Source organism: Sinohyriopsis cumingii, chromosome 19, assembly GCF_028554795.1.
Source record: "Sinohyriopsis cumingii isolate HCF-2022 chromosome 19, ASM2855479v2, whole genome shotgun sequence".
Taxonomy (NCBI): Eukaryota; Metazoa; Mollusca; class Bivalvia; order Unionida; family Unionidae; genus Sinohyriopsis; species Sinohyriopsis cumingii.
In genome coordinates, this window is record NC_142979.1 from 60,267,217 (window position 1) to 60,283,353 (window position 16,137).

The 16,137-nt window shown below is 36.7% G+C and overlaps 1 protein-coding gene across 3 annotated transcripts in view; it reads right to left on the reverse strand.

Annotated features, from left to right (window-relative positions):
- The window catches only part of LOC149775796 (uncharacterized), a 145,282-nt gene extending 129,320 nt beyond the window's left edge, over window positions 1–15,962 (reverse strand). For all 3 annotated transcript variants that reach the window (XM_089944046.1, XM_089944044.1, XM_089944045.1), the window contains exons 1-5: window positions 15,826–15,962; window positions 14,610–14,756; window positions 4,115–4,251; window positions 2,992–3,094; window positions 1,374–1,524 (exon numbers count right to left, since the gene is read on the reverse strand). In XM_089944046.1, coding sequence (XP_089800172.1) covers window positions 1,374–1,524; window positions 2,992–3,094; window positions 4,115–4,251; window positions 14,610–14,756; window positions 15,826–15,939 — 652 coding nt within the window. In that variant the 5' untranslated portion in view covers window positions 15,940–15,962. The remainder of the gene's footprint in view (window positions 1–1,373; window positions 1,525–2,991; window positions 3,095–4,114; window positions 4,252–14,609; window positions 14,757–15,825) is intronic.
- Window positions 15,963–16,137: the final 175 nt, after the last annotated feature.

The following is a 16,137-nucleotide window of genomic DNA, read 5'->3' on the forward strand; positions in this document are numbered from 1 at the left end:
CCAGAAAAGATAAGACTCTTATAATTGGCTCCTCAATATTAAAAAGTATAATACCAAGGAGACTTCTAAAAACAGATGTACAGACTCTTAGAGGCACAAAAATCAACAACAGCCTGGATAGAATAATGAATACTAACCTAACCAAATACAGCCAAATTATTATTTTAGCAGATCGAAATGATGCCAGTAATAGAAGGTCACTAAATCAAATCAGAACAGATTTTGAAAGTCTACTGTATGCAGCTAGATACTACAGCCCAGATACATATAAAATAATGATATCAGGACTACCTCCTCACGTGGACATATGGGTGAAAGAAATCAATGATCTGATAATTGACCTATGTGAAGTCTTCAGCCTACAGAACATTCCACAATACACATCTTTCTTTCTTCAGAACCAGGACATCAACCTAAGCCTCTCCCACAGAGACTAAATTCATTTAAGTAGAAATGGAACTTCTCAACTACTGAGAAATATTAACATGTATGCCAACATTTTCAGGCCCTATAATGAAGAGTACTGTCTCTGCTGTGGAGAAACTGTGCATTTGACACAGGTATGCCATCATGGAAACCAGATTTAGTGTTTCAGATGCCATAAATATGGACACAAAGACTATGTGAATCAATGTATTATACAGACTATGAAGCTGACAAAGAGGAGAATGCCAACACTTCATTTACAACAAATCTAAATGTACCTAGCGAGACTCTTGTCTCTCACTATTCAGTGGACACCATGTAAATGCAAAAGTTAGCAGATTTTTAGGGCATGTATGTGACTTTAAAGATTTTATATATATATATATATATATATATATATATATACACACACACACACACATTTTCAAACTATGAACATATTCATATGATTATTATTTGCTAGTCCATTATTATTTAAGGTACTCTACTGCTAAACTGCTGACAATTAGTAATTTAATGTCAATTATGTACATTACATCAATAAATCCAAATTTTGATTTCAACTGATCCCACTCAAACTTTCAGATTTCTGTGGACAGTTACAACAGGAGGCATGCTGTAATACATGTAAATGGACAACTGTTACCATGATCTGTTAGGCTTTATTGTGGCTTGAGTGAGACTATCCCAGGCAAGAAAAGCATAACCACAAAACAACACCTAATTTGTACCACTGTTGTCAATGGTTTGAACCCTGACTAAGACATGTGTAATTGTATGTGGTCACCCTTCCAAGGATGGTTGTTTTCTCTGGATTTTCTGTTTTCTAAAAGGTTACATTATGCCAGCAACATAGCCATTAAGAGTGCAATGTATAGTTTGGGAAAACTTGTTGCATAATCAAACTAAAGTAACTAACCTAATTTTATTTTATAATTGCAACATACCTCTGACTGCCCCGCTTGTAGGCTTAGAAACAGCTGATGATGTGGTGGTGGATGAGGATGCTGTGGCTGTAGCCTTTATTCGGCTTGGTACCGGGACCTTGTAAGTCTTCAGATTTTTATGTTCCAGCTCCAACTGATGCTTCTTCTTTTTCTGCCGAACAGATGATTAGAACTCAATAATAACAGGATTGATTTTATGACATAAGTAAACTTGCAAACACAAGAGTCTCTTGAATATACTTGCTGGCCAGAATGGATTTGTGAGAATTAATAATGGATCTGTTTCTTCCCTCCTTGTATCTTTTTAATTGCTGAGTAGTGAAATCATCTCCAATATTCTTGATAATATTCTAACATACTGAATTATGTAAAAATCCCATTTTCTTAAACATGTTTACAAGATACACTGTAAAAACAAGACAAAAATCTTTGTCATGAACACCAACTTGAACCTGATATCATGATCACTGAATTTGCCTCAGATACTGTCAAAATATACCCACATGCAAAATGTATTATTTCTAAAAAGAAAGAAATAAGTTACTAAATTGATATTGATCCAAGGTAGTTATTTTAGATATACCTACAAATGAGAGTGATAAAAAAAATGTCAATTATGACTTTCATACTTTGTGTTGTAATGCAAAATATTACAATGTATGTTTTATTGCAATACAATAAAAAGTAATGTTCTAAATTTTATTACACACTGTCATTGCAAAACTGAATTTAACACACCAAGAACAATACAACTTATTTAGACCATGATAATTCTCTCTTTTTGTCCCTTCCAAGTAATATTTTATGTATAGGTTGTCTGAATAAAATGAAAATAGATCATTTCACTTCTCTGTGTGTGTGTGATTTGGATTTTTAACATAGCTTTAACAATTTTTCAGTCATATCGCTACGATGTCTGCAGTGTGACAATTTATAGTGATGTCTAGCACTGGGGCATCATGCCGCAGACATGTGGCATGATGTCCCACCCAGTCACATTATCCTGACACCAGGCCGACCAGTCCTAACACTAACCTCTTAATGCTGAGCGCCAAGCGAGGCAGCTGTTAGTACCATTTTTGTAAGTCTTTGGTATGACTTGGCCGGGGATCAAACCCACGACCTGCCGCATCCGAGGCGGACGCTCTAACCACTAGGCCACCGGAGTGGTCACTCATTTCACTTCTAGCAATTCTGACATATATCATTGCACACACACAGGCACACAAGACACACACACACTCTGTCTCTCTCTCTTCCCCCCTTTTACCAATCTATGGCTTGATATCAAATGAAACCCAATTTAAATAACAAGTATAGTCATTCTCTCTCTCCCTTTTACCAATATATGGCTTAATATCAAATTAAACCCAAGGTGATACACACACAGAAAATGTTGAAAATTTTACTTTAACTGACGTTAAACTGTTTGCTGAATGTGTTTTCAGTTTGTCCAACTTGACAGTTTATGGCCTGCACATAATATGATTGCTGAATCATCATGTTAATTCTTTATTTAGTATTTACTCAGGTCTACTGTAATTTTAAGTTACAACTTCTTAAAAGTCAACATCATTTAAGTGAGCTAAACAATTGCGATTGATCACATGCCACTCACAGCTAGCTCTTGTTCCTGCAGGTAGAGTTCTCTGTCAAGGCCCTTGGTGAAAATTCTGAATGTATGTTCCAGAAATCGACTGTAATCTGGTGGGGGATTTACACTGCAATGACAAAACATATCTATCTGAAGCTAAATTCTAAAGTTTAAATACACCTTACCTTCAACAAACACATGCTATTTTACCATAATAATGAAGAGAAATGTAGGAATGTGATGGATACACATGCTGAATCTGTCTACAATATGTGTAATATTTCTACATATATGTAATGTAAAAAAATAATGACTTTATTTAAAGAGGTTAACACAATTAGCTAAGAACTAATCTACCTTGAGGCCCTCATACAAAGAAATTTATTCATTTTAGCTCTGATGCCACTGGATAAACTGGGTTTGGAATGTTTGAATTCCAATCTCTTCTAACCTACTTGAATGATCAAAGTAACTATCTCTCTTGCATTGCAGCAATGAAAAAGAAGTTTATGCCAGTTTGAAAAACAGTTTTGATGAATTGGCAACTTCCAAGGCCTAAAGTAAGACAATGAATTTACACTGATTTTCTGGTTACCATTTATAAACATTACATATTCTCTGTAATTATTCATAAACCAGATTATGTTTCTGCCCTTTTTGTATGCTAATTCAAACAATATATGCTCCTTTAAAATCAAAGTCTGATTCACAGAAAAATATGTGTATGCCAAGATAATAAATATCCAATGTTCATTAGGTTGTTGTTGTTGTTGTGGGGTTTAACGCCATTTTTCAGCACGATAGGCTATACATGGCGGCCAGTATTAATGGTGGAGGAAGAACCCGGAAAACCCCGGAAAGAACCACCGACCCACGAGAAGCTACTGGCAAGCTTTCTCACATGCCCACATTGGCTGAATCTTAGACTCGAACCGCCGCAGACAGAGGTGAGATGGCAGTGATCCGTAACGAAGAGCGCTTTAGACCACTCGGCCACTCGGGGCCCCAATGTTCATTAGGGATTTTGAATTTTACACAGTCTAGAACTATACCCGGTATGATTATTCTTACAAAAAGACTGGCACCATATAGCTATTACTGTACTGAAATGTCATTAAATCTTAATATATTGCAAAGAATCACTCACTCTGATGAGACACTTGCTCCTGACAGTATCTGGTCATAGCCAGCTTCCTTTGCTGCCTTGTACACCTGGACGATCAGGTAAGAATGGGCTTCGTTCAAAATCCTCTGCTTCTCCTCATATGGCATGTTTGGGGGTTCCTGAAACATCAATCATGTATTTTGTGTACTTTTTAATTTGCCATAATTAGACAGAGCAGCACCTGTCATCTAAAGTTGATGGGAGACATTAACAATGGTTTTGATAACTGGGAGTCTGGATAATTGAGCACTTCTTTGTATATATATAAATTAGATGCTTGGGAGTCGGAGCATTAAACATAATGGACCAATGCATCAAATAAAACTCTACTTAAGGCAGAAGAAATCAATTTTTAAAAATACAGTAGGTTTCTTTGATAAAACTTACTCAATCATTATACATTGAATATTCTGCTACCTCACAAATCGAACTCTCACAAGCAAGAAAAATAAAATAAACATCTGAAAAATGATAGAGATACTGTCTATTAACAAAGACAAAAACATCAGTGAGTGATCTCCCTTCAATTGAGTGACTGATATTAAAACCTATCATTCATCAGTTACTTCATAATTCAAAGTGCACACTCTTCCGTGGATGTAACGGTGGAGAGGACTTGGGAAGGAAAACAAATACAGCTCTCCCTCATTATAATGCAGTAGTTGGGGTATATTATTACAGGCCACATTATATACCAAACTGCATTATACAGTGTGACCCCACTATAACACTGTCACTTGGGGTCCATAGAACCCAACCATGTTACATATAAAACCATGTTATAACCAACCAAGTCTGTTAGCTGAAGAAAATGATGCATTTACGTAAAATATGGCAGGGGGTGTGGTTTTAATAAAGTGGATGCAAAAAAAATGAAGATAAACTATTCTGAAAAACACTTGTATTCTGACAATTTACATCTGTGTAGTACAATCCATAATCCATTATTTACTGTATATGTATGTAAGAAATCCATGAATTCAAGTATAGATCACGTGTTAAAATTCATGTATTACCCATGCCCCATTAGAAAACACAAATAACATACATATACAAAAATTGGTAGTTGTTGTTTTGATCTATATCTGATTGTCATTCAACAATTCACTACAACTGTCACAAATAGCACGTGGCTATAGTTGTTTACATACTACATTGGCCTATCATCTTGCTGTGGCTACCCAGGGGATGAGGCTATTGAAAAAATTAAAACGTTTAACAAGAATGTTTGCAAGATACCCCATCAACTTGATGACCAGATATTGATGGTCTTGAAAGATTGGAAATCTAATTTTCATTTTATGCCACTGTTGGTAGCAAACAAAACATAATGTTTTCCTACAAAAATGAAACTTCATGACACAATAAATGTGTTCCAGTTACTTTGGAAAATGCAACAATCCATCAGATTCCATTGCTTTTATTTAAATTTAGTACTAACTTCATTTGATGAAAGTTTTACTGTTGCTGTTAGTGAAGATTGTAGTATGCTTTCTTTGATGAAGGATGCATGTGTTATTAAAGTTACCGCTAAATGACAGCTTTAGATGACCAAACTGACGTATGTTCTTAATGTGGTGGCAACATCAAATAATTGTAGAAAATTATTTCATTTGCTTAGCATTTATACGGAATGATCGGTGCTTCATTGGTAATCAATTTCTTTGAAGTTTCAGCAAAAGAATTTTTCGGCGTATATTTAAAAACAAAAGGAGTTAGCTATCATTTGGTTGATTATAGCAGTTACTGTTCTTGCCTTAAAAAGTTTGTCAATTGTAGCTAGTCCTGGTAGTATGACTATTGGATAGACCAACAAGTAGATCTCTGGTTTTATTTTGTTTTGGTTTTTTGTGTGTGTATGTGACATTTCTGGTAGTTGAGTGATGCTGCCTTCCACACAGCATCATTTAAGACAGGAGAGCTTTGACATCCAAGGTCTATGATGCCAGGTGGAGAATCTTCTGTGATTAGTGCAGTTGGAAAAAGGTTGAACTTAACTGTCCATCTAACACTTCTGCTGCAGATTTCCCCTTTGGGAACAAAAGATGTTCATTATCAACTACCAAGGTTTACAGAGCTGCAATTCCAACATACTCAAATGGTTTTTAACCCATGCCCCTATGAACCATTAAGTAAAAGAAGTCCTACTTCACTAATCGCATAAGATTCTCCACCTGGCATTATAGACCTTGGTTGTCAAAGCTCTCATGTCTTGATTGATGCTGCTGGCATCCTGACCCAAAAACTTCTTCTGGTGTAAAGATCACTTGAGACAAAGCAAGCATGAAGGTGGAGAATGTGTGGGCTGGTGCATAGGAGGGAGCCACTGTGTTGTGACAGAAGATCCCTCCTGTGGGGAAGAGACCTGGATTGAACAACCAAGTCTAGAAGATTGCTGAACTGCAATCATTGAGGGTAGAGTGGGGCTATGAGAAAGATATGAGCAGTGCAAATTCCCACTTTTTCAGAATCTGAGGTAACAGCCAGAAAGATGGAAAGGCATATGTGAAATGATGATCACACTAGAAGCTGAATGTGCCCACTGCCCATGCTGTATGGTTTGGGACTGGAGAGACATAAAGGGGAAGTCTGTTGATGAGTCTTGTGGCAAAAAAGTCCACCAGATGCTTTCCACTTATTGATGAAAGGGACTGACCTGGACAAACTGTTTGCTAAAACCTTCTCCTTCCCTTGAATGTGGTGAACCTGGAGGGTGACTTTCTCCTAAATGGCCTAGTGGAGGAGGTTCCAGATCTCCAAACGAGAGAAGGGTCATTTGTGCCTCCCTGACCTCAGTGATATGATACGACAAACATCCATGACACATCAACCCCCGACTTGTTGATACACCCTTGCAAAGCTAGAAATACAGCTTTAATTTCAATGTTATTGATGTTTAGGTCATATAGTCCAGAGTCTTCAAAGACCTGAAGAATAATACCCTCCAGCTATATGCGAGCACTGCAAATGGAATCTGATGAATTGGCAAACAGACAGGTGTAGGGGTCAGGTGCATGCATAGGGACCCCAGTCATCCACCAGCACAAATGGTGATAAAAGTCTGGTCCAAGAGAATTCAGAAATTATCAAGAATTTTTGCATGGTGGCCAGACTGTAGACAGCACATATAAAGACAGAATGTAGAAGGCTGATCGTTCAGGACCCTCATGAGTCCTCATTTCTGCAAATGGGTGTGCACCTCCTCCATCATATTTGGATTGGTGAAAGAACATTGGGGTCACTGGAGTTGGCAACCCTCACATACAATGTATAAAAAAAAACAACCACCATCCATGATGGTCAACCAAGCCTCTGAAAAGAGACCAGAGGAGCACATACCAGAATGTTGGGTTAGGGATGCACATCAGTAGAGCATTTGCGTTGGTCTCTAGAACTGTTCCTCAATTCCTTTTGGTAGGAAAGGAAGATGGTTAGAAAAGTACCTCTAGTGGGAGGTGGAGGTCTGAGGTGTCGTTTTTCTGTGGAACCTGACTTGTAGTTTGAGGTTGCATACTGGATGGGTCTGCAATTGTCTGAAAAACATGGCAGACAGCCACTGAGGGTGATATACATTTATATGCTGCCTAGTCAATTGTGATAGGCCAAAAGCAGTGTCCAACAGGGGTGGTTCAGCAGGATACATCAGGAAAAGTACCTGGTAACTGGCAATAAAGACCTGGGGTCTCAACATCGATGAAGGAAATGGACAAGCCTTGATGATACCAAGTGACATTTTGGCATGTGGCACACCTCTGAGAAATTTCCTTGATCATAGAGGAATAAGGAAAAAGCAAGGTCTGGTTGAGATTGCAACAGAAATATTTTCCAAAATGGAAAGGATCTACTTGGACTGCATGCTAGATGGTTCAGGACAAGTTCATGGGTAAGAGGTAGTAGACTTCATTTACCCTCTTGTCAAAGGACCAGACCTGAACTTCATCATCCAGCTGAGAGGAAGGTTTGAGACTGGTAGGAGGCATCAGTGGCGCTACTTCTACCTTGAACTCATTGGAGTCAACAAAGATAGAAAGGACATTTTTTTCATTGACTGGCATACTCTGAATCAGGAATTGATTGGGTATTAGAGTGGGCATCAGCACATTCTGTGCCACATCCAGTAATTTAGAGTTGGGAGGAGTGGGAAGATGAGATTGTCAGTCTGCCCTTGATGATACAACACCTCTAGCCTTCGGACTTATGTGACCTGGTGTGGAAGTGATGGTGGGACATGAGGCGCATAATCACTTCTACTGTGTGGGTACAGTCCAGTAGCCAATGGAAGCATAAAGGACCAATTACCCTGAGGTGGAGGGAATCACATCCCAAAAGGAATAGTTAGCATAATAGAAAAGATGTGGTTATCGGTTACTTTCCTTTCCCTATTCTGAGCTTGGCAGGCAGCTACCAATCATGTACAGGATGGGAACATACAAGGGGGGAAAACAGTCTGAAACATATTTCTATATCATGATGCCACTAAATGTGGGAAAGGGCAACAGGCTTCCCTGGACATGAGATGTACAGCGCACCACCTCCCTTAGGGGGGAAGCAACACACTTGTGCAGTACTCCACCTTTCTAATGGAAGGGAGCAGCATGCTTTTATGGTGCTCCACCTCTCAAAAGTGAGGAAGCAATGCCCTTGTGTGATACTCCACCTCCATAATGGGAGGGAGCAACATGCTTGTGTGGTACTTTACCTCCCTAACAGGATGGAGCAGTCTGCTACATGGGACATGAGGTAAACAATGCAGTACCTCCATCTCAGAAGGAAGTAAACACACTGCCCTGAACATGAGGAGTGTTCAGTATCTATTCCCTTCTGGGGTGAGGTGATCAACTCCTGGAATGTTCAGTCCTCACATGGCACCAAAGAAACTGGTCCCATAAAGTCAAGGAACCCTGGAGTACTCTTCTTAGCATAAGAGCTAAACCTCTCACAGTTCTTATTTTAACTCCTGGGGGAGTAGGTCTGTGAGAAAATCTGAAAATTACAAGAATGATAGGGACAGAACTTTCTGTTTCCTCCACCACCCATTGGAATAGTTGGAATCAGCTTGATTCCAGGTTTCAGAAGGCTGTAATTTGCAATATGTACAACAATTATTTTCCTATTGTATACTGAAAAATATATGCAGTCTGGGTGTATGTCCCAAGGGCCTATCTTGTGGCTACACTGCCCCAAATACTGTCCTGACATTATCCTTAATTAAAAATAGAAACAATGAGTATATATATTTGAATGTTACATATACACTCAGTTGGTTGTATGCAATGTGTACTAAGTAAACCCCAATGACTAAGCACTAGGTAAACAACTGAGGACATGTTCTACCTGTTTTTCTTTTGTTTATCGCTGCAACTATTTGCTGGGGAATTATTTTTTTGTAAATGTAGACACACATGCAATAACAGTTTGGTACTGTACAGGTGTTTGGTATTGTACAGGTGTTTGGTATTATACAGGTGTGATCAGACTATACACATTACAACTGCATGGAATATTATAGAACTGCTGGATTGCTTAACATATAGTAAGCTTAAGAAAAGTAAATATTTTTGCATGTAAATTGTTTATATTTTTGCGTACTTAATGCTTAGCCCAGTGACGCCTATCAACAGCAGTAGCAAAGTGTATTGTGTCACTTCTTGTTTCTTTCTTTATTTTCCAACTTCTTAATGATCTTCCTCAAGGTAATTTAACCCATGAAGCACTCTCTCTCTCTCTCAAACACACACACATGTGCATATACACAGAGTAGCTGTTTACATTGATTTTGTTTTTTTCTTTTTTCAATAAATATTTTAGCACAGAACAAAGAATGAGCTAAATTTATATGGTCATCAAGTTACCATGGTTACCATGGATAAATAAGCCTAAGAGTCCAGCAAACTGAAGTTACTCTAAATTGCATTGGTGTGCAAACAGTATCTATTTCAGTCAACTATGTATTGAAGCTTACGTGACCTAATGAAACAAGTGGCGACTGCTGATAGTAACAAGAATTGGTAGCAAAACACAACAAATCGTACTCCAAGTCTGGAAGTGACAATTCATAAGAAACACTTAGTAAAACACCTAGCTTTTAACCTCAAGTAAGTCTAAAATGTTGGATGTATTTTAGCTTTATCTAAAATAATGTAAGGGTAACAATGCTTTCATCACTTTCTAAACTAAAGCTCTTCTCACTGCAATCTAAATTTTGATGGCACTAATATATTTCAAGGATTTTTTAATATAAGGCCTAATCAAATACTTTTGAAGGAAGGCTAAGAACAGTAAGCTGTATCCTTCAAGCTCCAAACCTTGCAGATATGCAGGGAAGGAATGTTATGCTCACCAAACCATCATCACAGTACTTGTTAAAAGGCTGATTGTTCTCTCTCTCTATCTCTCTCTCTCTCTCTAATTGTGTGACAGTGTGACTTTTATTGATTTGTCTTCAATCTGTTTGCATCTGTAAACTAAAGTCACTTTACTCACCACCTCATTTGAGATGTTTTGTACAGGAAAAGATTTCAACTGGAAAGAACAGATTAAATAAAAGTACATGGTGTTTGTATGACTGTATAGCTGAATGAAAAATATTCATCTAAAATTTTCCTTCATCAAATTTCATGGAAACAACTAAATGAATGCATCAAATTAAACAATTTTCTGGAGTCAGAGTTCACTATTTTTAGTTGGGTACCAACCTTAAATAGATTTCCTGGTTACCACAAACCATGAATTTAGAAGACAGAATACAATTAAAGTTTCACTTCCACAATCATGTGAATACAATAGTACCCCTTCCATAACCCATCAATTCAAAGACCCAACAAGCAATAATCCTTCTCTGAAAACAATTATAGTACCCCTTCCACAATCATGTGTATACAACAGTACTCTTCCACAATCTTGTGTATACAATAGTACCCTTTCCACAATCCATAAATTCAAAGACCCAACAAGGAATAATCCTTCTGTGAAAACAATTGTAGTACACTTTCCACAATCCTGTATATACAACTGTATCCCTTCAAAAATCCATAAATTCAAAGACCCAACAAGGAATAATCCTGCTGTGAAAACAATTATAGTATACTTTCCACGATCCTGTATATACAACTGTATCCCTTCAAAAATCCATGAATTCAAAGACCCAAGAAGCAATAATCCTTCTGTAAATACAATAGTACCCCTTCAAGAATCATCGTGTGAATACAACAGTACCAATTCCACAATCATGTGAATATACAGTATCCCTTCCACAATCATGTGAATGCAACAGTGCCCCTTCCACAATCATATGAATGCAACAGTGCCCCTTCCACAATCATGTGAATGCAACAGTGCCCATTCCACAATCATGTGAATACAACAGTACCAATTCCACAATCATGTGAATATACAGTATCCCTTCCACAATCATGTGAATGCAAGTGCCCCTTCCACAATCATGCGAATACAATAGTACCAATTCCACAATCATGTGAATGCAACAGTGCCCATTCCACAATCATGTGAATGCAACAATGCCCATTCCACAATCATGTGAATAAAACAGTACCCCTTCCACAATCATGTGAATACAACAGTACCAATTCCACAATCATGTGAATATACAGTATCCCTTCCACAATCATGTGAATGCAACAGTGCCCCTTCCACAATCATGTGAATACAACAGTACCAATTCCACAATCATGTGAATGCAATAGTGCCCCTTCCACAATCATATGAATGCAACAGTACCAATTCCACAATCATGTGAATGCAACAGTGCCCCTTCCACAATCATATGAATGCAACAGTACCAATTCCACAATCATGTAAATATACAGTATCCCTTCCACAATCATGTGAATATACAGTATCCCTTCCACAATCATGTGAATGCAACAGTGCCCCTTCCACAATCATGTGAATACAACAGTACCCCTTCCAGAATGCAACAATACCTATTCCACAATCATGTGAATACAAAAGTACCAATTCCACAATTATGTGAATACAACAGTACCCTTTCCACAATCATGTGAATATAACAGTACCAATTCCACAATCAAGTGAATACAACAGTACCCTTTCCATAATTATGCAAATACAATACAATAGAACCTTTCCACAATCATCCTGTGGATACAACAGTACCCCTTCCACAATCCATGAATTTAAGTACTGATAAAAATATTTTTCCCAAATCCATGATAATTAATGTCCATGAAAATAATGAATTCACTATAGGATTAAATGATCATGGCTGGGACTTTATTGATGTGTAAATTTTACCTAATCACTCACAAAGTAAATAAAGTCCGAAGGACTTTATGTTAACTTTGTGAGTGATTTGGTAAAATTTGCACATCGATAAATACCCAACCATGATCGTTTAATCCTTGTAATTCCAATTTTGTCCTTTCTTCATCAAATCAACTTATTCCATCAACAATGCATTCCAATTTAAGTAGTGTGTACTTTCCTTTCATTTGCCACTTCACATCACCCCATAATACATAACCTGTACAGAATCATACGAACATATTGACTACTGTCACAGTTATGTTTATTCAGAAACTTCATACTTTACATCTTAGGCAATGGCTACTGATGGTTTCAACACATTTAACTCATTTACAACATTCTTGTTCAATTTTTGTCAGTCCCATCTGCTACGTCAGATGACCATGACCTTACATAATAACAGCTGACATGGATTGAACAAGTGTGCTAGATTAGATTTCCAATCAAACCTTAAATCATAATGGATTTTATCAATGAACAATGTGGAAATATGAACAAGATGATGCTATCCCTTACCAGCATAAAGGTAACAATTAAATAAATTGTATACAGAAATAACATTTTATATCATTCTCAACAGCATTAATACTTGTGAAGACCCGTTCAGTGATCTAATGTCAAATAAAATGTAACTACTGTCACAGTTACGTTTATTCGGCAACTTCATACTTTACATTTTAGACAATGGCTACCCATGGTGTCAGCACATTTCTTTTCATATAAAAAAAAACATTCTTTTTTAATTTTAGTATGTTCTATACAGAAATAACATTTTATATATTTTTCGTCAGCGTTAATACTTAACAAGACCCCTTCAATTATCTAATCTGAAATTAAATGTGCAGTTGTTAAATGCAGAGTTGCTTGCAAAACCGGCCATATATTTTGTTTGGTTGCACAGTTGAGTGCTGGAGTGCTGGAAGGAATTAATGACTACACATCCAAAATAATTTAAATTAGCAAAACAATCACCTTTATGGATTATGATATATATTTTTCATGATGTTAAGTCACACTGGTGGTGATGGTAGTTTTACCATTTAAAAACTTCATTAAGTCTCTGAATAATGGTCTCATATATATTTGTTTTTATTTTTGTGTAAGTGGTCATATTAAACAAAAAAACCACCAGCATCCACACACGTTTCACGTTTTTTAAATAAGCAAACAAAATTAAAACAAAAAAGTACAAAAAAATTTACATCGAAAATGCCAATACCTCATTTTGTGTTTTGGTTAGTAGCCTCTGAGTATTGATTTATTTCAATAGCTTTTTAAGCCCTCCTCAGATAATTTCTAAAATCAGTGGCCTCAAAACTGACTGGCCCAGTTCCCACGCTATTATAGTTGTTGTTGTGTATAGCTAGGGTGACTGAGGTCATCAGGTACTGTGTGAGGTAATTTATCAATCTCTGTTGTTCTATTTCATTTTCAGCGTTTATAACATCCATCACATTATAGTCAAATCCATTTTCATCTGCTTCAATCGCTGCTATTATTTCTTTTAACTCCTTGTCATCTAATTGTTCAAAAAACTCCACAGAAAATTGCAGTGAAAAATCACCATAATCGGCCATTTTGTATGAACATGTAGAGACGAAACGACAAATTGCAAACAATACATTTCAATCAAAGAATATCTGAATAAGTATGAAAAGCGTATAATTTTTATTAATTTGCTGAATAAAAAATGTAAAAGATGAAACAATCGTTTCATAATGACGTGTCTACAATGTTTATTTATACTGAAAACAGTACAAAAACCAAAAGTAGTCCCAGAATTTATCGATTTGTAAAAAATTCCAGATCAGTATCACATGACCGTTTGCAGCCAAGCGTATTGCGGAAAATCCATTTCATTTATAAAAATTGGAATTATAGTACCATGTATAATAGCATGTAAGTTAAGTCCAACTGCAAACAACACAGACCCTGATCTGCCATTGTAAAATGTGCTAAAAGATTGGAATACACCTAACTGCACAGATCTACCATTTCATTATGCAAGGCAGAACTGAGTCTGTGCTTTTTGCAGTTGGATCTGGCTTCACACAAGTATAGACAGTAAATATTTCGTTATATAATCTGAACAAAATTCTGCACTAAAGCAAAAACACTACACTTTTCTAAAAGTATGCACTTACCACAGAACAGACATGAAACTTTAAGATGTTCATTTTATTTAACCTACCAGTATCTGAGGATTGGGCTTCGCATTGGGTAAGTATTTCTTGGTATATTCATCACCTAAGAGCTGAATTAAGGCCTCTTTCCTGTCTTCTTTATTGAAGTGTTTTTCAACTTTCTGTGCCAGAACTTTAGCTATTTTGTCTTCAACCTAAGTAAAAAGCACAAATTATAATATTTGTGGATACAATTATAAATACCTTACATAAGAGAGACATGTTTTCATTAAAAAGTTATTGACATGGTGCTGGCAACAATGGTTCTCCTGAACATTACATCTCACCTGGGATTAACCAATGATTTTGTACCAAAGTTCCAGCTGAATATAGCAAATGAAGCAGTGGATACATGACTTTCAGAAACAATAATAATGAATCTAAACACATAGCTACTGCAACCATCACTGTTGGAAATGTGCAGTCTGATTATAAAAGAAAACTACTTATCAATAAGAAGATCTGACAGGCAAAGACACAAGGTCATGTTTTGTTTAACTTTTCATTCATCAAATTATAGCTTTCATGCTGCTAAAATTGAAAAACAGCATCTGGAACATATAATGTACAAATTACTCTCTCTAACATGAAATGTGATATTTCAATCAGACAGGCTACTAATACTAAGTCGACTGAGAAATCCAAAGGGGAAAAAAACCCACGAATCTTAAAAGTGCCTGTCAGATCTCCACTATGTTCAAGATTTAAATTATAATCAGACTGAAAAAAGTTATATCCCTATTATGCCTAGACCATAAGCAACCCATCTCCATTGCATCTGGATATTAATGAAGGAAAAACTTAGAGCTAAATACTTTCACAGTTATTGTAGGAAAAAGTACATGTTGCCCGATGGCAGGCTTAAATCTTATTACTAAATAATTTGTGTCATTACTCACTCTGCCTATTAAATAAGAACTTAACTGTCCTGCAGGTGAATGATCCAAAACCTAGCATTACCGCCAGTAAGCCACTGTTTTACTTTTCATTACCACCAGTAAGCCACTGTTTTACTTTTCATTACATGCAACAGTTGTACAATGACTACTGCATAAGAGAACAAATATATACTGACATCAAATGGAATAACAATGACATCATAGACCACCAAAACAACAAAGATAACACCACTGAAAATTTCAAATGTGTATCTTTACTGAACTTTGCTGATTCGACAAAATAGGTTTATTATACCATGCAATGATGACAAAGGGGTCTACTTACATCATTCCAGGGGGCATTAGGCAACAGAGTTTGCTGGTAGCAGGAGTCCAGCCACTGTGTCTTGAAGGGTGTCTGGTCTGACAATTCCTTTTCTCTTTGACCTGAGGCAGCCATTCTGATTATTCAACCTCAGCAATATATGTTACTATTGATTTATTGTTATCACAGTTGAACTATATTTACAGGTAGTCACACTTGAAAGATATCAAAAAGATGCTGCGGTAAAAAAAACAACTTGGAGGATACTGTATTTTTAAAGCACAGATTTACAGGATACCTATACACTATGTACAAAAGTTGTATAAATATTCA